General features: G+C 38.7%; 2 protein-coding genes across 2 annotated transcripts; one reads left to right on the forward strand and one right to left on the reverse strand.

Annotated features, from left to right (window-relative positions):
- Positions 1-10,036: 10,036 nt before the first annotated feature.
- Positions 10,037-12,159, reverse strand: LOC145009663 (uncharacterized). Its single transcript, XM_078968310.1, has 4 exons — positions 11,688-12,159; positions 11,253-11,593; positions 10,413-11,051; positions 10,037-10,237 (listed from the first exon to the last, which is right to left on the reverse strand). Exons 1-4 carry the CDS (start codon positions 12,157-12,159, stop codon positions 10,037-10,039), a joined length of 1,653 nt encoding a protein of 550 aa, XP_078824436.1.
- A 5,392-nt stretch (positions 12,160-17,551) lies between these two features.
- LOC145041364 (heat shock cognate 70 kDa protein-like) lies at positions 17,552-22,849 on the forward strand. The gene is made up of 4 exons (XM_078989392.1): positions 17,552-17,666; positions 17,984-18,050; positions 20,353-20,584; positions 21,019-22,849. Exons 3-4 carry the CDS (start codon positions 20,371-20,373, stop codon positions 22,659-22,661), a joined length of 1,857 nt encoding a protein of 618 aa, XP_078845518.1. The 5' UTR covers positions 17,552-17,666; positions 17,984-18,050; positions 20,353-20,370; the 3' UTR covers positions 22,662-22,849.
- The last annotated feature ends 1,802 nt before the right edge of the window (positions 22,850-24,651 follow it).

The raw sequence follows: 24,651 nt of genomic DNA on the forward strand, positions 1-24,651 counted from the left end.
GGGGATTCAAGATCCACTCTTGTGAAGCACTCCCTGGAGGTATTAGACTATTCCTTGGCTCATTTCCACAAAAAACCCTCTTTTGCATGGATTCTAAGAAAGGGCTTTTGTGCTTAAGCAAAGATCTGTAGTTGTAACTCCAGATCTGGACTCCCTTTGGATGTTAGATGCATAAAGTTATCAGTTGTGCCTAGCATGAGCCTCCTCTCAAGTGTGTGACTCCATCCCAAGCTTAGAATTGTTATTTTAGAGCTTAAAAGCCTTGCATGCACGTAAAGTTTACAACTTTATGTGAAAGGCATGCCTTAGAAGCCTAGATCTGTAATTTGGAAGCTTTGCATGGCTCAAATGAGTATGAATGTCCTCAGATCTGTTAGGACTCGGCGAGTCGCAAGAGGTGACTTGGCAAGTCATATGAACATTAGCATGAACTCGCCAAGTTGGATGAACAACTCGGCGAGTCCGATGAATTCCGCTTTAGACTCGACGAGTTGGATGAACAACTTGGCGAGCCGGATGAAGTTTGTCGTAAACTCAACGAGTTAAAGGAACAACTCGGCGAGTAGATTATACCCCGAGAAACTCGGCGAGTCACTAGTTACACTCGGTGAGTTAGGGTCAACATGGGCTGTTGACTTGAACTTATCTGAAGTTGACCAGGGAAGACTTTGGGGGTAATGTTTGATTATTGAATGTCGCTTATAGGCAGTTGAGTTGAAGCAGCTCATCGGGATTTTGGTCGCAAAGTGTCAGTTCAACATTCGTGTCAAGTGAGTCTCCTCACCATACCTAGGGGTCTAAGGCACCAAGGCCGGCCCATTATGTGATTATGGTAAATGTGTTGGATGTTCTGTGTTTTGCTATGGTATGTGATTGCATGTTGTATGAAGACCCCAGGGAAAGCCCATGGCATTGGATGTAAGACCAAGAGGGGTAGCCCATGGCAGTCCATGTGGGGTAGCCCATGGCATTGGATGTAAGACAATGTGGGGGAGCCCATGGCAGTCCTAGGTAAGGACCATGTAGGGTAGCCCATGGCACCGTTACAGGTTTATGTATGCATGGCTTATATGATATGTGTGTAGCTTTATTAGCTAACAGGATGTGTGATATGTGGATTGTGTGTGTGGTATGCTCCGGGAAACTCACTAAGCATTTCGCTTACAGGTTGTTGATTGTTTCAGGTACTTCAGAGTCTAACGGAAAGGGCAAGGCATGATGATGTGGCGTGTACTCTACCTCTCTTTTGGATGTTTGGGACTCTCTGATGTTTTCAAAAAGGAAAACAATGATGTAATAATTGTAAATTGGAAACAAATGTCTTGGAAATCTATGAAATATGTATTTAGTCCGATTAATTAAAACGAAAAATTTCCTTTATAAAATTTGGGTTGTTACAAATTGATATCAGAGCCTTGGTTTGAGGGATTCGGACACATCCTTGGGTGCGTAAAGACTCAAATTGAGTAGGTTGTAAAATGTTTTCAAAAGTAACTTAAAAAGGATTTTAAGCCCAAAAGAGGAGAGTGCAACGTGTGTGATCAACCGAGCCAAGTAAGTAGTTCCTAATTTAATTAGCCATGTTATACTGATAATGAGCTCTGTCGATTATATGAAATTGCTAAGTCTATGTTCAAAAATTATATGTGATTAGGAGTTGATAGCCTCGGAATGGGTGATTTAGCTTTGTTTCCTTTTCCTTTTTTAGATGTTGTCTTAGGGTGGAATCTCTTATTCCAAATTATATTTGATCCTTTCCATGTATAATCTGCATGCCTTATAGCAACCTATAGTGATTAGCATGATTTTTTTGGGTAGGACAATCATAGGGTGTCCAGGGATTGATTTATGTGAGCGCTGTGAGTCATGGTTTTGCAGATGTGGTAGATTTGGAAGTACTAGGTAAAGCAGCGGGGGAAAGGTACGGGTAGGTGTGGAAGGTATTATTGGGCCCGTAGTATTGAAAGCACAGGACCCCGTACCCAAACCCATGTTCTACCTGGGAGTTCCAAAGGAGCGCAGTATGGAAGTATCTCATTATGGGTATCCTGACCTTTATGTTTTGTGTTATGGTAGTTCAGCATGGTGGTTACGCGATTGGGAGCAGGGGGATCAGGATCGGGATCCGGTGACGGGTCAGGCGGCCCTACTGATGGTATTGATGAGAGGCTGCGTGAGTTGATTGCGGCCGAGGTTACGAGGGGCATCCTTAACGCTACCCCAGTCATCTTTGGGACGGTCAAGGAGGGCATGATGGAGATCATGGAGGAGAGACTTAGAGCATTCAGGGATGATATTTCTGCGGGCCAGGGTGGAGCTCGAACCCCCTCGTTTAGGGAGTTCAAGGCATGTGGAGCTCCAGAATTTTCGGGGGTCAGGGATCCCATTGTGAGTAGGCGTTGGGTAGCAGACATTGAGAATGCTCAACGCACGAGTTCCTGACCGGAGGAGGTGAAGGTTGGATTTGCTTCCTGTATGCTGAGGGACAGGGCCTGAGATTGGTGGGGCGAGGTTACTAGTCAGGTAGTAGCAGCCGGTGCGGCTGGTATGTCGTGGGCTGAGTTTGTTCAACGTTTCGATCGGGAGTTTGCACCTCCTGTTGAGGTGCAACGGATGGTGAGGGAGTTTCATGATTTATAGCAGACCACTGAGACTATGGCGGAGATCACCGCCATGTTTCGAGAGCGAGCCTTATTGATTCCTCAGTATGCGACGGATGAGGACATGAGGAGGACCCGATATCACTCTATGCTGAGGGAGGACATTCGGGAATTTGTGAGCTTCATAGGGTGCAAAACCCTAAATGAGATGGTTGAGAAGGCCCGTGAGAGGGAGATGGAGTTGGAGACCTGCATGAAGCGGAAGACCAAGCAGGTACAAGCAGCGGAAGCTCAAGCTAAGAAGCCTAAGACCTCTAATTCTTTGAGTAAGGGCCAGCAGGGCCGGGGCCGGTGTTCCAAGTGTGGGAAATTTCATAGTGGGGCTTGTCGGACAGCCAGGATGTCAGGATGTTATTCCTATTGCCAACAGGGCCACTTGAGTAAGGATTGCTCCAGTAAGGGGTTGATATGTTTTCACTACAACCAAACAGGCCATAAAAAGGCCGATTGTTCGAGGTTGCAGGGAGGGGGAGGAGGATTTGTGGCGGCGCCCGCACCCGCCACTATGAGGATTACTGATGGCCGCCCTAAGGCGGAAGCTCCAGCGGTGAAGAGTCGCGCGTTCCAGCTGACTACCGAAGAGGCTCGGGCAGCACCAGACGTCGTGGCTGGTATGTGTTCATTATTCTCTCTCTTTTTTTATGCTAAATGTTTATATGTAAGTTTTTAAGATTGTATAGGGACCTTTCTGGTCAATGGTATGTCGGCCCATGTCTTGTTCGATTCGGGAGCTACCCGATCTTTTGTGTCTCTTCCACTTAGCAAGAAGTTCCGAGACGCACCGGGGACTCTGGATACCCCGCTCGAGGTGGAGATTGCAGATGATCGCACTGTGAGTGCTGCGAGGGTGTGTCAGGACTATGTCCTGAATGTGCATGGTAAAAGATTTCGCATTGATTTGGTCCCCATACCGTTGCAAAGGTTGAAGGTGATTATTGGGATGGACTGGTTGGGGGCCAACGGGGCCATGATCGATTGTGAGCGGTAGTTAGTCCGAGTTTGAACCCCAAGGGGGGGAGAACTGGTTATCCAGGGCGAGAGGGCCTCACAGGGCCCGACCCTCTGTTTGGCTGCGAGGGCAAGGAGGTTCTTGCAGCATGGCTGCATGGGATTTTTGGCCTATGTTTCCGATACGCGGATGGAGGTAGTGACGGATATCGATAAGGTAGCAGTAGTGCGGGACTTTCGGGACGTCTTCCTCGAAGAGTTACCTAGAGTGCCTCCGAAAAGACAGGTGGAGTTTCGAATCGATTTGGTACTGGGTGCCGCCCTGATAGCAAAGGCACCATATCGGCCGGCGCCACCCGAGATGTAGGAATTGTCTGCACAGCTCCAAGAGCTACTAGACCGAGGGTTCATCCGTCCGAGTAGTTCTCCGTGGGGAGCTCTGATCCTTTTCGTGAAAAAGAAGGACGGGTCACACAGGATGTGCATCGATTATAGAGAGCTGAATAAGCTAACGGTGAAGAACCGCTATCCCTTGCCTAGGATTGATGATTTGTTTGATCAGCTTCACGGGGCATCGTGGTTCTCTAAGATTGATCTTCGGTTAGGGTATCATCAAATGAGGATTTGGGATGAGGATGTACCAAAGACAGCTCTCAGGACTCGATATGGGCATTACGAGTTCGTGGTGATGCCATTTGGGCTCACCAATGCTCCGGCCGCGTTCATGGATCTCATGAACCGAGTGTGCAGACCGATGTTGGATCGGTCGGTGATTGTTTTTATTAATGATATCCTGGTCTACTCTAAGACCAGGGAACAGCACGAGTGGCATTTGAGGGAGGTGCTGGAGACCTTGAGAACGGAGAAGCTGTATGCGAAGTTCTCCAAGTGTGAATTTTGGTTGCGGGAAGTACAGTTTTTGGGTCATGTCATTAATCAAGAGGGTATTTCGGTTGACCCAGCAAAGGTGGAAGCTGTGATGCGATGGGAAGTACCGAGGAATGTTACCGAGATTCGTAGCTTCTTGGGCTTAGTGGGTTATTACCGGAGATTCATCTAGGATTTCTTCAAGACTGCGGTGCCATTGACCCGTTTGACCAAGAAGAATGTGGCATTTCGATGGGGTGAGGACCAGCAGAGGGCTTTTGAGACCCTGAAATGGAGATTATGCGAGGCTCCAATCCTAGTACTGCCCGAGGGATTGGATGATTTCGTGGTATATTGTGATGCATCGATTTCAGGGTTGGGTGCAATACTGATGCAGAGGGGGCACGTAATCGCATATGCCTCGAGGCAGTTGAAGCCTCACGAGGCAAATTACCCTATGCATGATCTGGAATTGGGGGTAGTGGTGTTTGCCCTCAAGATATGGAGGCATTATTTGTATGGGGTGAAATTCGTTGTGTACACCGATCACAAGAGTTTGAAGTATTTGATGCGACAGAGGAGATGGTTGGACGTGCTGAAGGACTATGACTGCGAGATCCTATACCATCCAGGGAAGGCCGATGTAGTGGCCGATGCATTGAGTCGTAAGGCTATAGGGTCACCAACTAGGGGTATTTGTATGAAAGTGACGGTAAGTCCACCCTTGATAGACATGATTCGAGAGGCCCAGGTCAAAGGGGTGAAGAAAGAGAAGTGGAAACTGGAAAGAATTCAGGGGCAATATCCTTTGTTTTTTAAGTATAGTCGTAGTTTATTGACGTAATGTGGCCGAGTATGGGTGTCGATGTCGGGGGGAGTGAGGCAGAGACTGTTAGAGGAGGCGCATAAGTCCAAATTTTCTATACATCCGAGCGCAACAAAAATGTATAGGGATTTGAGGCTAAGCTACTGGTAGCCCTGCATGAAGCGAGAGATCGTCGGGTATGTGGAGCGGTGTCTGACCTACAGGAAGGTCAAGGATGAGCACCAGCGACCTCATGGCAAGGTTCAGCCATTACCCATTCCCATGTGGAAGTGGGAAGAGATCACTATGGACTTCATCGCCAAGTTACCACGGACCATGAGGGGAGTAGATGTCATTTGGGTGATCGTGGATAGACTGACGAAGAGTGCTCATTTCATTCCGATCTCCGAGATTATATCTGCAGAGAAGTTGGCGGACATTTATGTTCGAGAAGTGGTGGCTAGGCACGGAGTGCCGGTATCAGTGGTTTCAGACAGAGATGTTCATTTTACATCCAGGTTTTAGAGGAAGTTCCACGAGGAACTAGGTACCCAGCTACACTTTAGTATGACATATCACCCCCAAACTGACGGCCAGAGTGAGAGGACGATCCAGACACTCGAGGATATGCTGAGGGCATGTGTACTGAATTTCGGGGGAAGTTGGGATACGTATCTCCCACTGGCAGAGTTTTCGTACAATAACAGCTATCGTGCCAGTATTGACCGAGCACCATTTGAGATGTTATATGGGCAGAGGTGTAGGACCCTAGTGTGCTGGGACAAGGTTGGGCATCGGGTTTTGGGAAGCACAGAGGTGGTACTCGAGACCACTGGATTGATTCAGCAGGTACACGACCGGTTGTGAGTCGCATAGAGCCGTCAGAAGAGCTATGCGGACCGACGTCGATCAGATCTTGAATTTCAGGAGGGAGACTTTGTCTTACTGAAGGTGTCACCCTGGAAAGGGATTATCCGGTTCCACAAGAGGAGCAATTTGGGGCCTCAGTTCATAGGTCCATTCAGGATCATAGCCAGGGTGGGCAAGGTGCCATATCGATTAGAGCTTCCAGAGGATCTTAGTCAGATTCACAACACTTTCCATGTGTCCCAGCTTTGGAAGTATGTTGCCGACGAGTCCTCATTCATATCCTTGGACGACATTCAGTTAGATAGGAGCCGAAATTATGTCGAGAGGCCAGTGGCGATCTTAGACAAGAAGACAAAGAAGCTCCGGAATAAGGAAGTGAAGTTGGTAAAGGTGCAATGGCAGCACCGAAAGGGTTCCGAATGGACCTGGGAATCGAAAGATGAAATGCGAGGTTTCTATCCGGAATTGTTTGAACCAGCAGGCTTCAAGGACGAAGCCTAATTCAAGTGGGGGAGAGTTGTAACACCCTGATCCTCAGGTACTAATAATAATATTGCTTTTGTTTGAATTTCGAAGGACCTACTCGACGAGTTGGCTTCCCTACTCGTCGAGTAGTAGCGGGTTAGTCCGATTGGTTTAATGACCTACTCGCCGAGTCCATGTTGGAACTCGACGAGTAGATGTTGGTAGATAAAACCCTAAATTCAGGGCCATGCGCCCTATTTAAAGGGGTCATTAGCCTCCCCCATCTTTCCCTTTATAGTTCCTCATCTTCCAAAGCTTTGATTCGTGTGTGTGTGTGTGATCTTTGGTGAGTTTAAGCTTGAAGGAAGGACTTGGTGAAGAAACACTTGAGGAAGAAAGCTAGAGGAAGCAAAGAACTCGTGGGGATTCAAGATCCACTCTTGTGAAGCACTCCCTGAAGGTATTAAACTATTCCTTGGCTCATTTCCACAAAAAACCCTCTTTTGCATGGATTCTAAGAAGGTAAAATGTCACTGTAGCCCCACTAACTTACAAGTTTTGGTTTAAAAGGTCCATTTTTTTCGCTTTAGAAGGGCATAAACTAACATTTAGCTGGCTAATTTGGGATTTTGACCCAATTCAACCGGTTTGCTTGCCATGTCATCATCCAAGTAACCTACTGAGTCAACTCAGACGATTCGGTTTACACATCATCGACTCACCACCGAGTTCACTTACTTGGGCACTAAGCGTTAGGTGGTCCCATACTATATAAATGGATGGTCTCTTAGACAAAACCCTAACACTTTGTTACCACTTCCGGCCAAACACAACCCGACAAACAAAAATAGAATACTCGTGTTCCCTTTCACTATCTTCCATGGAGCCTACCCCACCATCATCACCAGATACTATAAACTCCAACAACTCGATTAGCTCAAGAGACGGGCTATACTTGAATGATTTGCATACGATTTTCTGCGACTGTGGTGATAAAATAGCCGAGCAAAAAGGTGAGGTGGATCGCATGAAGGAGGAGATGGGTCGCGATTACCTTCATTCCAGGGTTGATGTCCTGAACATGCAACAAAGGTTCGAGAGGTTGAGAAGCAGATCAAAGTTATTGTGTTGTTGGTTGTGGGTCTTGTCGTGGTGATGCTCCTGCTAATGATTTTCATCATTCACTTGATAGTCAGCAAGTGATTCTGAAGGAGGTGAATAGTAGTGGTATGATAATCTAGTGTTCGTCGTAATCGTTTATTATGTTTAAGGTTTTTATTGTAATATATGTTATTAGGATTGTGTGTGTTTGTTTGTGTTTGTGGTAATCGTCTATGATGTTTGTGGTAATCTAGTGGTGGTTGTTTACGGATGTTTTTTGAAGTCCTGGGAACATGTAACAGGCATTTTGATATTATCTTGATGAAATGTGAAGACCCTGAATGCGTTTTGATTTGTTGGGATCAATGTTCTTGATTAAGACTAACGATTTGGACACTTGGTTGGCTTAATTAATGAAAATTAATTGTTGTTGGTACAAAAACTGTGACAGATGTTAATGAGGTCAAACATTGGGGTAATTTTGTCAAGGGGTATTTTCGGAATTTACAATTTTTAAGAACTTACTTCCTTACTTGGCTGGGGTATTTTCGTCATTTTCTCTTTATAAGTACTTTACCTCCTTTACTCGGCAGTACATCCCATTTCTTTGTACATGTTCTTGTTTGCATTTTGAAGTTAGCAGCTCTCGGAAATAACGAAGCAAAAATGGTGAAATGCTCATGTGGATGTTTGGCCATAATCAGAATGTCTTCCACTCCATCAGACCCTGGAAGACCATTATATGCTTGCCCCACTAAGGTTTGGTTGACTTTCTTTATCAGGTCACTGTAGCCCTAATTTATTTGTTTTTATCTTTGCATTCTACACTTCTAACTTCTAAATTGATTTTGTTAGGGTTGATGTCCTGAACATGCAGCAAAGGTTCGAGAGGTTGAGAAGCAGATTAAAGTTATTGTGTTGTTGGTTGTGGGTCTTGTCGTGGTGATGCTCCTGCTAATGATTTTCATCATTCACTTGATAGTCAGCAAGTGATTCTGAAGGAGGTGAATAGTAGTGGTATGATAATCTAGTGTTCGTCGTAATCGTTTATTATGTTTAAGGTTTTTATTGTAATATATGTTATTAGGATTGTGTGTGTTTGTTTGTGTTTGTGGTAATCGTCTATGATGTTTGTGGTAATCTAGTGGTGGTTGTTTACGGATGTTTTTTGAAGTCCTGGGAACATGTAACAGGCATTTTGATATTATCTTGATGAAATGTGAAGACCCTGAATGCGTTTTGATTTGTTGGGATCAATGTTCTTGATTAAGACTAACGATTTGGACACTTGGTTGGCTTAATTAATGAAAATTAATTGTTGTTGGTACAAAAACTGTGACAGATGTTAATGAGGTCAAACATTGGGGTAATTTTGTCAAGGGGTATTTTCGGAATTTACAATTTTTAAGAACTTACTTCCTTACTTGGCTGGGGTATTTTCGTCATTTTCTCTTTATAAGTACTTTACCTCCTTTACTCGGCAGTACATCCCATTTCTTTGTACATGTTCTTGTTTGCATTTTGAAGTTAGCAGCTCTCGGAAATAACGAAGCAAAAATGGTGAAATGCTCATGTGGATGTTTGGCCATAATCAGAATGTCTTCCACTCCATCAGACCCTGGAAGACCATTATATGCTTGCCCCACTAAGGTTTGGTTGACTTTCTTTATCAGGTCACTGTAGCCCTAATTTATTTGTTTTTATCTTTGCATTCTACACTTCTAACTTCTAAATTGATTTTGTTAGGGACCTCGTAATGGTTTTATTTGTTGGTAGAAGAAGCAGACACTAAGAATATGAGTGCTGAAGTAGTTATGATTGCAGGATATGCTAGGTCAAAAAACAAGCTTGAATCAAAGATTTGGAAAACTGAAGATGTCTTTAGTTCTAAGTTTGATTATTTTCTTTGGCATAATTGTGTACAAGTTGTAATTCGTATGTAGCAGTTTTTTATGTCCTTGTCAGGGAAATTGTTATGGTTATTTACATTATCCTTGTAATGACTTTCAATCACTAATGTCAATAATAGACACCAATGCCATGTTCACCTAGAGTAAATGGGACCATATATATCTAGCACTAATGTAAATAATGGACCCCAATACCATGCATGTCCATAAACACAACACACCATCATAAGGACATTGAAACACGTAATCCAACATAACACCACAGTGAGTACATAACATCAAATTGAAACACTTAATCCCACATTGTTTAGCATGACCAAAGTGAGTACAAAACATCAAATTAAAACACTTAACCTGAAATTAGTTGTCATAAACACATTGACTACATAACGACATTGACCACACTTAACCTATTCTAGTTCCATTGGCTTGTCAATAGTGTTGCCTTCCACATTTTTACCCTCAACCCGTGTACCAAGTTTTTTCTTCAAAATTCTTTCCCGCTTCTTTCTTGTCTTGACAATTACCTTTTTACCCCTCCCTCCTATATCATCTTTACCATCCTTTGTCTTCCTACCATTGCTTCTTTCCCCAACATTACCATTACTTCCCTTTTTACCCCTCCCCCTTTATCATCTATAACATCATTTTCCTTCTTACCACTGCTTCCTTCCCTAACTTTTACATTATTTCCCTTATTACCCCTCCCCCATTTATCATTTATAACATCATTTGCCTTCTTACCACTGCTTCCTTCCCCAACTTTTACATTATTGCCCTTATTACCCCTCCCCCTTTATCATCTATAACATCATTTGCCTTCTTACCACTGCTTCCTTCCCCAACTTTTCCATTAATGCCCTTATTACCCCTCCCTCCTTCCTCATATGTCATACCTTTTGCCTTCTTAGCACTGCTTCCCTCCCCACCAATAACATCTGATCTGTTCCTTTTCCTTACCTTTAGTTTTGTTGCCTTTTCAGATTTAGAACATGTAACCTTGTTATGTCCTGCTTGTTTGCATACACTACACATAATCTTTTTCCCAACCTTTGACATAGTATGTCTAGCACGCCTTTCACTTGAATCCTTTCTTCTATTAACTTTAGGTCTACCAGTCATTTTTCTTTTCAATGGTGGCAAAGGTGGAATGAATTCAGTAGGTGGCCACATGTTGCTACCATTCATCCCATGCATAGGATACTTGTAGGTCTTCTTATAAATTGCTCCATAGTACATTGGATCCACATAATTACCAACATCACTGTTAAGGTATGAGATTGTTGCAAATAAATGCACACATCCATACCCATTTAGTTGCCACACTCTACATGAACAAGTCTTGTTATCTACATCCACAACGTAAGACTCTGCCAAATTCTTTGTTTCAAATTGGTTTAAACAGTAGGTAAAACCTGCCAATACCTGATGCAATGGTATAAAAGTTAGGGTGTATAGTGGAAAAACCAAATAAAGTATTAATAAAAAAGAAAAAACCTTTGAGCTCTTTTCAACTGATTCAATAGGATTGTAATGCCTGGGCATGGTTTATAATCAGGCCATGAACAACCTTTGATGGTGAGATTGAATTGCCTCTCCATAACATACAACCTAATTTCTTCTAACATTGTGATTATTGGTTTTTTTCCTTGCATCTCTAATGACATTGTTGAAGCTTTCATATAATCCATTTTCAACTGCATCACACATCCTCCCCTCTCTAAAGAAAGCTCTACACCGTGATTTTGGGCTCTTTTTCATAAGGTAGTCAAATGCTGCAGGATTTAGTACTTGTATTTCCTTCATTGCTGCATTGAATAAAGGTTCAATTGATTCTTTGCAAGCTTTCCAAAACATCCTCTCATAATGCACACCACTGAACCTTTTCCTAAAGTTGGCAACAATATACCTTGCACACTGTCTGTGTTCAGCATTAGGCATTACTTCCTTCACAGCCTCCAATAGCCCTATACAATTTAAATTCATGTGTTAAAAAAATAGAAATTTATTAAAAATATAATAAGTGATTTACCTTATGTTGATCTGACATCAGGGTGATACCACTACCATCATCAACTTCTAGATCATCTTGAAGATTCTCCAAAAACCATTTCCAATTTTCTTTATTTTCCACACACACAACTGCCCATGCTATTGGGAAAATATGATTGTTAGCATCTCTTCCTACGGCACATATCAATTCTCCACTACATAATCCCTTTAAGAAACAACCATCCATGTTTATTACTCTTCTACAACATCCTTTCCAACCTTGTTTCAGCCCCTCAAAGCATATGTAAAACTTACTAAAATATGTCTTCCCATCAGGCATACTGTTGACATCCAATTTGACAGTTGATCTTGGATTGGATCTTCTTATCTCTTCACCATATGCCCAAAGCTTGGCATAATGCTCAACTAGTGTACCTTCAATAAGTTCAATTGCATATTTCTTTGCTCTTCTACACTGTCCTATACTCACATCAATTCCAAATTTTTGTTTTACTTCTTCCTTTAGTAGCCTACCACTCATTTTTTGTTTTTGTAAAAATTTGGATGTGAAATGGATACCAATCCATGCATAGCTTACAATTGACCCCATTTTAAAATTTCTAGCACAATTATGATCATCTATAAGAGACTTAATCTGAAAAGATTTTTCCTCACTCATCCATGAAGCCCAAAATCTAAACTTGCATTGCCCTGGACAACATTTAACTAAAAGCCTCCTACTATCATTTTTTTGTAGCACAATTGATATCCTTTAGCAACAACATAATTACGCAACATATGTTTTAATTGTTTAGGATTTTCAAATCTCATTCCTAACACAGGTTTTTGTTTTTTCCAATGAACATTTTCATTAAAAGCTGTTACCTCCTCATGAATTGGGTCGTGTTCATCCATCTGATCAAATGGATCTTCATGAGATGGGTCCTCTTGAGGTGGAGTGTCTGGAGTTGGCTGCTCCTTGGGGCAGAGCTTGTTCAAAAATACATCATTCAAGGTCTTGTTCATGGGGATGCAATCTCCATCTTCAATGTTATCGTCCAAATCACCTTGCACTTGTACTTCATCTAGGTCAATGCCTCCTTCTGTCTCAACATGCAACTCTTCTACTACTTCATCTACACCAGAAAACTTGTCCTCAGGGGTGCATACTTCAACCATCTCATCAACAATCCATTGATGAACATGAAAACCAACATGATCCATGTACACAGAAATTACACAACCAGAATCATACCCTACTTCGATAAACTCCTGGTAGTCTTTCTCAATTGCTATTATCCTCAGTCCTTCAGGGAACTCAATATCGGGCATGCAAAAGTATACATCAACACATGTCTCGTTTGCGAATCTCTGAATGAACACTAGAAATTCGTTTCTGTCCATTCCAGCAAAATCCACATCCTCAAACCTTTGCTCCATTCCATTTGAGTAACTGATAACTGGATACCTCGTAAACAAAGCAGCAAAATGAAGATCTATCTTCATGTAGACGGCTATAGAAAAAATCCAGGTTTGATTTTTGGATGAACAATAGAAGAAAAAGAAGATATTGGTAGATGAAACCGATTAAAGACGAAAATTTCTTTGAGAGGAAGGGTTGTGTCATTTATCGATACACTAACACATGGCATATGATTTAGTTTAATGACCTGGCTTTCTTTTAATGACATGTCCAAGAAATAATGCTGATTGGGATTGGTGTCACCGGGTTACCCCTTCACTTTATAAAAAATGGCCTAATTAGCCGGTTAAATGTTAGTTTATGCCCTTCTAAAGCCAAAAAATAAAATAAGGGACCTTTTAAACAAAAACTTGTAAGTTAGTGGGGCTACAGTGACATTTTCCCATTCTAAGAAAGGGCTTTTGTGCTTAAGCCAAGATCTGAAGTTGCAACTCCAGATCTGGACTCCCTTTGGACGTTAGATGCATAAAGTTATCAGTTGTGAGCCTCCTCTCAAGTGTGTGACTCCCTAGCATGAGCCTCCTCTCAAGTGTGTGACTCCATTCCAAGCTTAGAGTTGCTATTTTAGAGCTTAAAAGCCTTGCATGCACGTAAATTTTGCAACTTTACGTGAAAGGCATGCCTTAGAATCCTAGATCTGTAATTTGGAAGCTTTGCATGGCTCAAATGAGTATGTATGTCCTCAGATCTGTTAGGACTCGGCGAGTCGCAAGAGGTGACTCGGCAAGTCATATGAACATTAGCATGAACTTGCCGAGTTGGATGAACAACTCGGAGAGTCCGATGAATTCCGCTTTAGACTCGACGAGTTGGATGAACAACTTGGCGAGCCGAATGAAGTTTGTCGGAAACTCGACGAGTTGAAGGAACAACTCGGCGAGTAGATTATACCACGAGAAACTCGGTGAGTCACTAGTTGCACTCGGCGAGTTAGGGTCAACATGGGCTGTTGACTTGAACTTATCTGAAGTTGACCAGGGCGGACTTTGGGGGTAATGTTTGATTGTTGAATGTCGCTTATAGGCAGTTGAGTTGAAGCAGGTCATCGGGATTTTGGTTGCAAAGTGTCAGTTCAGCATTCGTGTCAAGTGAGTCTCCTCACCATACCTAGGGGTCTAAGGCACCAAGGCCAGCCCATTATGTGATTATGGTAAATGTGTTGGATGTTCTGTGTTTTGCTATGGTATGTGATTGCATGTTGTATGAAGACCCTAGGGAAAGCTCATGGCATTGGATGTAAGACCAAGAGGGGTAGCCATGGCAGTCCATGTGGGGTAGCCCATGGCATTGGATGTAAGACAATGTAGGGGAGCCCATGGCAGTCCTAGGTAAGGACCATGTAGGGTAGCCCATGGCACCGTTACAGGTTTATGTATGCATGGCTTATGTGATATGTGTGTAGCTTTATTAGCTAACAGGATGTGTGATATGTGGATTGTGTGTGTGGTATGCTCCGGGAAACTCACTAAGCATTTCGCTTACAGGTTGTTGATTGTTTCAGGTACTTCAAAGCCTAAGGGCAAGGGCAAGGCGTGATGTCGTGGCGTGTACTCTACCTCTCTTTTGGATGTTTGGGACTCTCTGATGTTTTCAAAAAGGACAATAATGATGTAATAATTGTGAATTAAAACAAATGTTTTGGAAATCTATGAAATATGTATTTAGTCCGATTAATTAAAACAAAAAATTTCCTTGTAAAAATTTGGGTTGTTACAAATAATGATTATAATTTGGTTAATAAGGTTAATAAGTATCAAACCTAAAGTGTAATCACAAATAAACGAAATTTTAATATTAAAATAATATTTTTACTTCTACTTATAAAGTTATATCTTTAACTTTTAACATATTATACTTAATTTATTAGATTTAATATGTTGTTGTATGTAAACCATTATCAATTTAAAGCTACAACTTTTGAACAGTTTGAACAAAATACTTAAATTGTTAATTTAAATATAACATTACATGGTCAACTTCAATATAAATTTCAGTTCCACTTAAAAAACTCAAAGAATATTTTGTGAATAGTTAAAAGTAATAAATTGTAGTGTTAAATGCAAAAACTAAATTATAATATCAATTTAACTAAAATATTTCCAAAAGATATTTTTATAATCGTTACAAGTTTTCGAATAAGTAGCTTAAAACAACTTACAATAACAATAGTTAAAAATAACTCTATATAAATGATTATATTTTCAACTTTAAAATGAAAAAAAAATTGTTTGATGTTTAAAATAATTACAATGATAAAAATTAAAACGTTAAGCAGATAAGTTTTAAAAAATTAATCAACAATGACAACAACTATAAATAACATTAAACCATATATTATATTTAATTTTGTTCATGAGTAACTCGTATGAAGAGATCATTCAAAATATTAAGATTATGTAGTTTTACTATATGTATATATAATAATATAATTCAAAATAAACAAAATATTATATCAACTTAGTATACGAATTATTATATCAAATTTAACAATAATATTATTGTTGTATTTAAAAAAACATATATTTGTAAATATTTCAACTATATAGGCTTCTGCACAATGCGCGAACATTTGTCTAGTAAAATATAAGATTGAAAATATAAGTTTGCACCATTTAATGTGTAGATAGAAAAAATACACGGTTAGAGAAATCAAATTTAATTTTTTTTTAACAACATCAAACTTTTATAACAAGAACAAAAGCTAACAAGAGGCTCACAAAATATAAAATTAAGGTATGATTGGATTTTCCAACCACAAAATCTACGAATCCTACCCTTAGAGTTTCGAAAAGAAAACCAAGGAAATGAATGCTCGACAATATTTTCAAAAATTAGTAAAGCTTGGGATAAGACAACATTCATATATGTCCAAACACCATCTTAAAAATAAAATTCATAGTTACCATATTTTAAGTATAAAACCAACAATTTGTTCTTACAAAACACAAAATACAATTAAAAAAAAATGTTTGGCACGACTTGATTCGATAAGCACTATTCGCAAAAATAAAGATAAAAAATAAGATATTGTGTCTTATCGGTTAACCAAACAAAAAATAATATCGAATATGTCTTTATTTACCCTGGCTAATATATATATATATATATATATATATATATATATATATATATATATATATATATATATATATATATATATATATATATATATATATAATAGAGTCAAGTTATTTTGAATCTCTTTTATTTCTTTTGTATTTTGAGAGAAACGATTCTTGATTTGGAACTTAAAATATTGTAACTATGGATTTTTAAAATTTAAGATGGTGCTTTTTATTTTATATCTAAAAAAATTGTTGGCTTTTGTAAGAAGCTTTTGTTGGTTAAGATTCATAAAATTAAAGCTTGCAATAGGTCGATGTGGTTGAATTTGGGTTCAAACAATTTATTAATTGGATTGAAGATTTCAACCAAATACAACCTTTTTATTTAAATGAGTTGATATTTTCAACCCAATCCAACCTTTTAGATAAATGGTTTGTTATCGGATTGACCTGTTTATGTAGTTTTAACCCAACCTATTAAATAAATAAGATAAACTTGGGTCAATCCATTAAAAAATAAAAAAATAAAAATAAATTAAATAAAATTTACACCATCTAAATTATTTCCAAACTTAAATAAAATTTCAAAGTATAACAAAGACACATTCCCAATTCACAAATATAAATAAATATTCAAATAACTTTAAAAATGTTTAATTTCAAAATGATATTGGTGACTGATTAGTGTTGTCAATGTAAAAAAAAATAAAAAAATAAAAAATAAAAAAAAAAGATAACAAGTAGGACTACATCCTTTTAAAAATAAATAATAATATAATATTATATTTTCTAAGTTAATACTTAGAATAATATATGATAATATTTAAAAATTATTATTAAATTAATATATATTTAAGTTAAATGGGTTGATGAGTTGAAAATAAATTGATAATTTTTACACCACCCAACATATTTAATTAATGGTTTAGATGGATTGACTAATTTAAATTAAACGGGTTGAAATTTTCAACTCAACCTACTAATTTTGGGTTGGGTTTGTAGTTTGGGTTGATTTTTATGGGCTCTACATAAAATTATTGGTTATAATGGTCTTTGTAAAATAAATTAATAAACATTAATAACAGAAACTCAAAAAGAAAAAAAAAAAAAAAAAGAATTCAGTGAATAAGAAAAACAATAAAGAATTCAGTGAATAGGAAAAAAACATACATTTTTTGTTCGTATAAACGTGTGAAAGAAAATATGAAAGGATAGACCATTTTTTTCTTATACTAAATCGCTAAGAAATCCTAAAATATATCTAGATACTTTTCAAAAACATTTATTTGGTTAAAACTCAATAATTCACAAAACCAAGTGGGTATTTGCCACCAAGTCTTTTAATACTCTCGGATATTATACGACGAATTCCAAGTCTTTAAATATTGTAAAATAATAGAAAAGGAAAGAAATATAATTTTGAAATTGGTATGAATATATAAAGTCCATATATAAATGAAGGGACGCGCAGGAGAGGATTCATACATTTATTCGGAAAAGGTAAGTAGTATTATATACATTCATACAAATTAGTATTATATACTATCGTTTCTTATCTGTAAATTTTATTAGACTTGTCTCATGTTGTAATCTTTAATATATACTTTTTAAGTCAATTTGCTTGCTAAAAAAATACAGAATTTACTTGGCTCATACGAATGACATATATATGTACGAAATCATATAAAATACATGACTTATTTTCTTAGTTTGTGGATAATTTATTCTGAAACAAAAGGAGTCGGCTCAAAATTTGAATCCAAAAGGATTCGACTTTAATGTGTTCTTGGTCGTGTTTCTAATTAATGTAAATGCAGGAAAATAAGACTATAAGAGATACACACGAACACGAGTGATCAACCACGATCAACCACAAAATAAACGGTTAGTCTTCAACTCAAATATAGTAATAAGATTTTATGCTAAATTCTCTCTTTCTCTCTATCTCACATACACATGTAATCATTAATCAATGTTTTAAACCAAAATATTAAGTTGACCCCGTATATAGATTCAGTAATGGGTCAATTTCCGCGTCAACCCGGTTTTCATAACACACTGCTTAATAAGCTCAATCGCTGGTAAAAAACAAATCAACAAAAAACATTTTGTGTGCTGCGAGCATATATATTCAGTGAATAATTAAGAATCTAAAGAAACATAAAATATTTAAAATTAGAATCTAATAAGGGGCTAAAAATAAAATATGATTAAAGATGAAGAGGTTAGATGTGTAAAACATTATAGATATTTGACCACTCAGTATAAATCACCACAGTAGCAAACAAGAAGTTTGAAATCACCACCTAATCAAATGAGAATCTTGTAAAATGAAGACAACTTTCAACAATATGTATTCAGTAAACCAAAACAAGGCATAAATCAAAGACGAAAATACAAAATCGAAGCTGAGATGGATTTCAAAATTTGAATATGAGATGGAATGGCCGACTGGAGGAGTGGACGGAGGAGGAGGAGTCGCCGTCTGGTGTGGCCAGAGGTGGAGTCGCCGGCTGGAACTGTGGCCCAAGATGGAGGTGCAGGCGGCTAAGGCAGCCAATGGTTAGTGTAGTTTTCTTTCGACGTTGTTTCTGCGTCCGTTCAACAATAGAAGTAGGGCACGATAGGTTTTTCTTTTTGTTGATTGCTAAACACATGTATTTACCCTTGTTTGGTAAATAAGTTTAAAACGATACTTGTATGGGAAATATTAAAAAAAAAAAAAAAAAACACTTAGGGTGCGTTTAGTTGCGGAAAAATGGGCCGTTTTCGGAAAAATTTTCCAACAAAAATGAAAATTTTGAAAACGCGTTTAGTTCGTCTATTTTTCATTTTCCGTTTTCTAAGATTACAAAGAAGTTTGAAATTTTTTGAAAACTGATAATCATTGTTTTCCACATTTTTCTAATTCCAAAATTTTTCTAAAATATAAACGCACATCCACTCCCACCCCATCCACCTCTACTTACCCCCACCTTAACACCCCCTACCCCCCCCCCCCCCCCCACACACACACAGACACATACATACCCACCCTCACACACACCCACCCGCACACACACACACACACACCAATCCACAAACACATACACATACATACCCACCCACCAACACACACACCCACCCGCACACACACACACACACCAACCAACAAACACACACACCCACCCACAAACACACACACACATACATACCCACCCACCCAGAAACATACACACATATATACATACCCACCAACGCACCCACACACACATAAACACACTCACACATATACCCACCCACACCCCCACAAACACACACTCACACACACACACAAACCCACACTTACCCCCACCCCCACCCTCACAGATACACACCCACAAACACACAAACCCACACCTACCCCCACAAACACACACATACATACACAAACACACACTCACATCCCCATCCACCCAACACCACCACTATAATCACCAACCTACCATCACCATCACCACCACCACCACTAACCCGTCACTAGCACCACCACCATAGCTGCCGTCACCATCACCACCAATGACACAATTGTCGCCGCCACCACCATCGCCTGTCATCACCACCACCGCCGCCGACCCGCTACCGTCACCGCCCCCCACCCACACCCTACCACCGCTACCGTTTTCAAAAAATGAAAACCGATAGAAAAATACACATCTAAACACGTTTTCTAATTTTTTAAAACTGAAAATGAAAAATGAATAAGTTTAACTAAACGCGTTTTCTAAATTTTTCAATGAAAAATGAAAACGGAAAACAAAAATCGAAAAGGGAAAACAAAAAACGAAAAATGAAAATTGTTTTTCCGTAACTAAACGCAACCTTATTTGGTCAAAAACTAAAACTCCAATGATATTAAATAGTTATGAGTGGTTAATGAAATAGTAAAAAACTATAAAATAAGTGAAATTTTGTATGGATATCGCAAGTGAAATGTTTTTCCCGAAACTTAAATAACTAAAAACGAAACTTAAGATGAATCTTTGTAACATTGCCAACAACTAAATTTTTTTGATGTAATTGTTTTTGTTTTTTTGTTTTGTTTTGTTTTTATTTTTGGGATGGAAAGTGTTTATTTTGGGTAAATACAAATAGTTTGGAAGTTACATGAATATAAAGATTGAAAATCAAAAATGAATAATGGTCACTTGTTTCATGAATATTGCAGGTTTGACTTTAAAGTATAATGGCTGGATATGGTATTGCACCTGCAATTGGTATTGATCTTGGTACAACATATTGTTGTGTGGGTGTTTGGCTAAATGACCGGGTTGAGATCATACTCAATGATCAAGGGAATAGGACTATGCCATCTTGTGTATCATTCACCGATGTAGGACGTGTAATAGGTGAAGGTGCTAAGAACAAGTTGGGTTCACACCCTTTGTCCACGATTTACGGTTTGTATTATATACCTTTAGTCTTTTAAAACACTTAGAGTGCGTTTAGTTGAGGAAAATTTTCTAGTTTTTTATGAAAATTTTCAAATGAAAATGAAAATTTTTAAAACGCCTTCCGTTGATTCCGTTTTCAAAAGTTTTCCAAGAAAATGAAAATTTTCAGTTTTCCAAATTGTATGTAAATTAGAAAAATGATTTTTATAGTTATTCAAAGTTTTCTAAATTGCTAAGATGGAAAATGAAAACTCTATCGGCTCCAACAAAACACATTTTCTAAAATTTTCATTGAAAAACCGAAAATGAAAACTCAACTCATTTTTCTAAAAACATTTTCTTGGAAAATAAAAACAGTTTTCTACAACCAAAAGCACCTTTAGATTTTTTAGAAGAGTCGTTACTTTTCGTTGGCGATTACATACTTAGTTGATCTTCAGATGCGAAAAGAATGATTGGAAGAAGATTCAATGATCCCAAACTTCAACAAAACATGAAGTTATGGCCTTTTCAAGTTATTCAAGGGGCTAACAACATCCCAAAGATTGCACTCGAATACAAGGGTGAAAAGAGGGAGTTTTTCGCTGAAGAGATTTCATCCATGGTTCTTATCAAACTAAAAGAAACTGCAGAGGCATACCTTGGTGATACCGTGCTAGATGCCGTTATCACGGTGCCAGCTTATTTTGATGATTCCCAACGCCAAGCCACACAGGATGCTGGTTTTGTTGCAGGACTTAATGTTCTACAAATAATCAATGAACCTACCTCAGCTGCAATTGCTTATGGGCTAGACAAGAGTACGAACATAACTCGTGACACACATGTGCTCATATTTGATTTGGGTGGTGGTACGTTTGATGTCTCTCTTGTCACCATTGATAAAAAAGCTACTTTTAAAGTGAAAGCTGTTGCGGGTGACACTAACTTAGGTGGTCAGGACTTCGATAACTTAATGGTGAACCACTTCGTGAAGCAATTCAATGAAAAGCACAAAAAAGACATGAGTGGGAATACAAAAGCACTAGGGCGGTTGAAGGCAGCTTGTGAAAAATCAAAACGAGTTCTCTCTTCAGCCACGGAAACCATTATCGAAATTGATGCTTTGCATGAGGGTGTTGATTTTTCTATGAAAATTTCTCGTGCAAAGTTTGAACATCTAAATCAAGACTTCTTTACTAAATGCATAAAGATGGTAGAGAGTTGTTTACATGATGCGAATTTGAATAAGAAAGATGTAGATGAGGTGGTGCTTGTTGGTGGGTCAACTAGGATACCCAAGGTACAACATTTGTTGAAAGAGTTCTTCAATGGGAAAGAGCTTTGCAAGAAGATCGATGCAGATGAGGCTGTTGCACACGGGGCGTCTGTTCTTGCTGCAAAGTTGAGTGGCAATACAAGTCTACAAGTGAACAAATTGCATCTCATTGATGTCATCCCATTGTCACTTGGTGTAAACGTGCATGATGGCTCACTAAGTGTTATAGTTAAAAGAAATACCCCAAAACCGACGACCAAGGAAAGAGATTATGTCACGTCAGAGGATAACCAAACAATTATAACTTTCAATGTCTATCAGGGTGAGAGATTTAGGTCTATAGATAATAATTGGTTGGGAAAATTTCAAGTCCCAGTCCCACGCGGACCAAAAGGCAAGTCAAAGGTAAAAGTGGTGTTCAACATAGATGTTAATGGCATTTTAAATTGCTCAGGTGAGGAAGTAACCACTGGCCTAAAAAAGAAGGTTAGAATTAGCCATGATAAGCAAAGGCTTTCAAAGGAAGACATCAAGAAGATGATAATTGATGCGCATAGGCATAAACTTGACGACGAGGAGTTCAAGGAGAAGACTGTTGCACGTACTAACTTGGAAGATTTCATTTATAGTGTGAAAAGCAAAATCAAAGGCATAAAAAAATCTGGCAAGACAAAGATCAAGAAGGAAGACATGGAAAAATTGGAAAAAGCCTTGGAGGCAGCTCACAAAATTGTTAATGGAAGGAAGCTTCTTGACGTTGATGAGTATGAGAAAGCATCAAATCAGCTAGCAAATTTAAGTGTTCGGATCCTTTCCCATGCCTAAGTGGAGAATTACTATAAGTTATGTGCTATGGTTTGTATTGTTTTCAATAATAGTTGGACATTGTTCGACATTGAGTGTTGAGATTTGAATTTGTATGTGTGAATACTCGTATGATTGTTGTCGATGTTTTTTCTATTTGTACTTTTAATTTTATATGAGTTAGTAAAGTTATTTCAACTTTTGTAAGATTGTCTGGTGTTAACTGAGAATAAGAAATTAATGATTGTAACTAAATGAAGTGAAACAATAGACTGCATAGTGATGAGTTCATTATTACTTCATCTAACACTACAATTAATTTACATAAATTATCTAAATACCAAACCACATTGGAAGTACTAGAGGTTGAAGTTGACGTCGACACCCATGATCTGGAGTGGAGATCAGAAGCGTGGTGAAGAACAACGAGAGAGACACAGGGGAGAGATGAGAGAATGAGTAGGATTGTGTGGTCATCGTTGACTTGATTTTATTGTAAGATTCAAACTTGTAATTGTGGGTAATTTGCGGTTTTTCATTGCATGAATTTTGGGTGGGCAAGAGGAAAACAGTGCGTGTTTATGGATTTCATCCAATTAAATAATGATCACGGATGTCCACCAATATTGGAGTTATAGTTCAACCGATGAATCAAGGTAAATATGACTTAATAACTTATACTTTATGCTTAAATTTTGTACTTTTCAAGTTAAAATTTATCTGGGTTTGTTTCAGATCTTGCCAAAACTAATGCCTCCTGAATATGAGCAAGTCTGCCAATCATGATCACTCTTATCAAATTTTGGAACCATGTCGTTGCTAATCTATAAGTAGTTTATGTTACATATAACGAATTTAATATTCATCTGTCTATGCAGCTTTTAATTGGATTTGTTGTATATCTTCGTTTTGGTGTTGTCCTTGCTTTTGATATTTTTTTGTGGGTTGATGGAACAGAGGCACACCAGGTGTTCGACATATTGTCCATGAGAATCAATTGGGTAGGGTGGCTCCTGTAGTTGTGATAGATGTATTAAATCCTTCTCTTAGAAGATTTTTCAAAATAGTTTAAGCAAGTACATAAACTTCACGTAAATATATAAATCATAATTAAATTAGTTTTCATGAACATATATCAGTTTTAAGATCTTGACAATTATATTAGTAAGATAAAATTACTTTCTAAAGGGCAGTCTGATTGTTTCAATATTCTACATTTATCTTTTTAAGCACTCGATGATGTTTGGATGTGCTTATGTTAAGTTGTAATAATCATAGTTTTTTTAACAACTTAAATGTAAGATAATCGATTGTTTCATTGATAAATAATGAGGTTAAACCTCGTATAAATAAGGTTACATAAGAGACCTAATCTAAATTCTACAGGGCTTGGGCCTAAACTAAACCCTAATCACTAACATCCCCCCGCATTATGATCCGAAGGAGACGATTAAACTGGAAAAACAAAAACATAAAACATAACATAAATGAAGACAGTAGCAACGGCGGTGACAAAGCTCTAACGATGACGGCTAACAACTGCTTGTTAGAGAAGGAGAGAGAAGAAGTGACGGCCAGCAGCGGTTCCTTTATATAAGAAGAGAGGAGCGGCGGCGATCATGCAACTGGTGGCAGAGGAGTCTAGAGAAAGGCAACGAGAAAGAAAGAGGGCTCGAGCTGCGGCGGATGGAGCCAATTCCGGCGAAATCGGCGACTGCAATGTTGATAGAGAATGAAATGACTACATATCAAATCCGTTTAGAATGTGCCATGGGAGAGAGGCAGCTGCAACATCCGAAGGGGCTGAATCGGAAAAGAGATTTGAAGAAGTGGCCAACCGAGGAGGGGTCGGAAGGTGAGGAGGCAGAAGTAGACGAGGCAGTAGAAGAAGCCGATGAAAGGGCTCTGGTTTGGTGCTATCCGACTGTTTTATTATTTAGGCGGAGAAGAGAAGAAACGGAAAAATAAGGAAAATAATGACGACGCCTCTGACGACTATTAGAGAAGGTCG

Source organism: Lactuca saligna, chromosome 1 (genome assembly GCF_052625555.1).
Source record: "Lactuca saligna cultivar CGN05327 chromosome 1, ASM5262555v1, whole genome shotgun sequence".
Taxonomy (NCBI): Eukaryota; Viridiplantae; Streptophyta; class Magnoliopsida; order Asterales; family Asteraceae; genus Lactuca; species Lactuca saligna.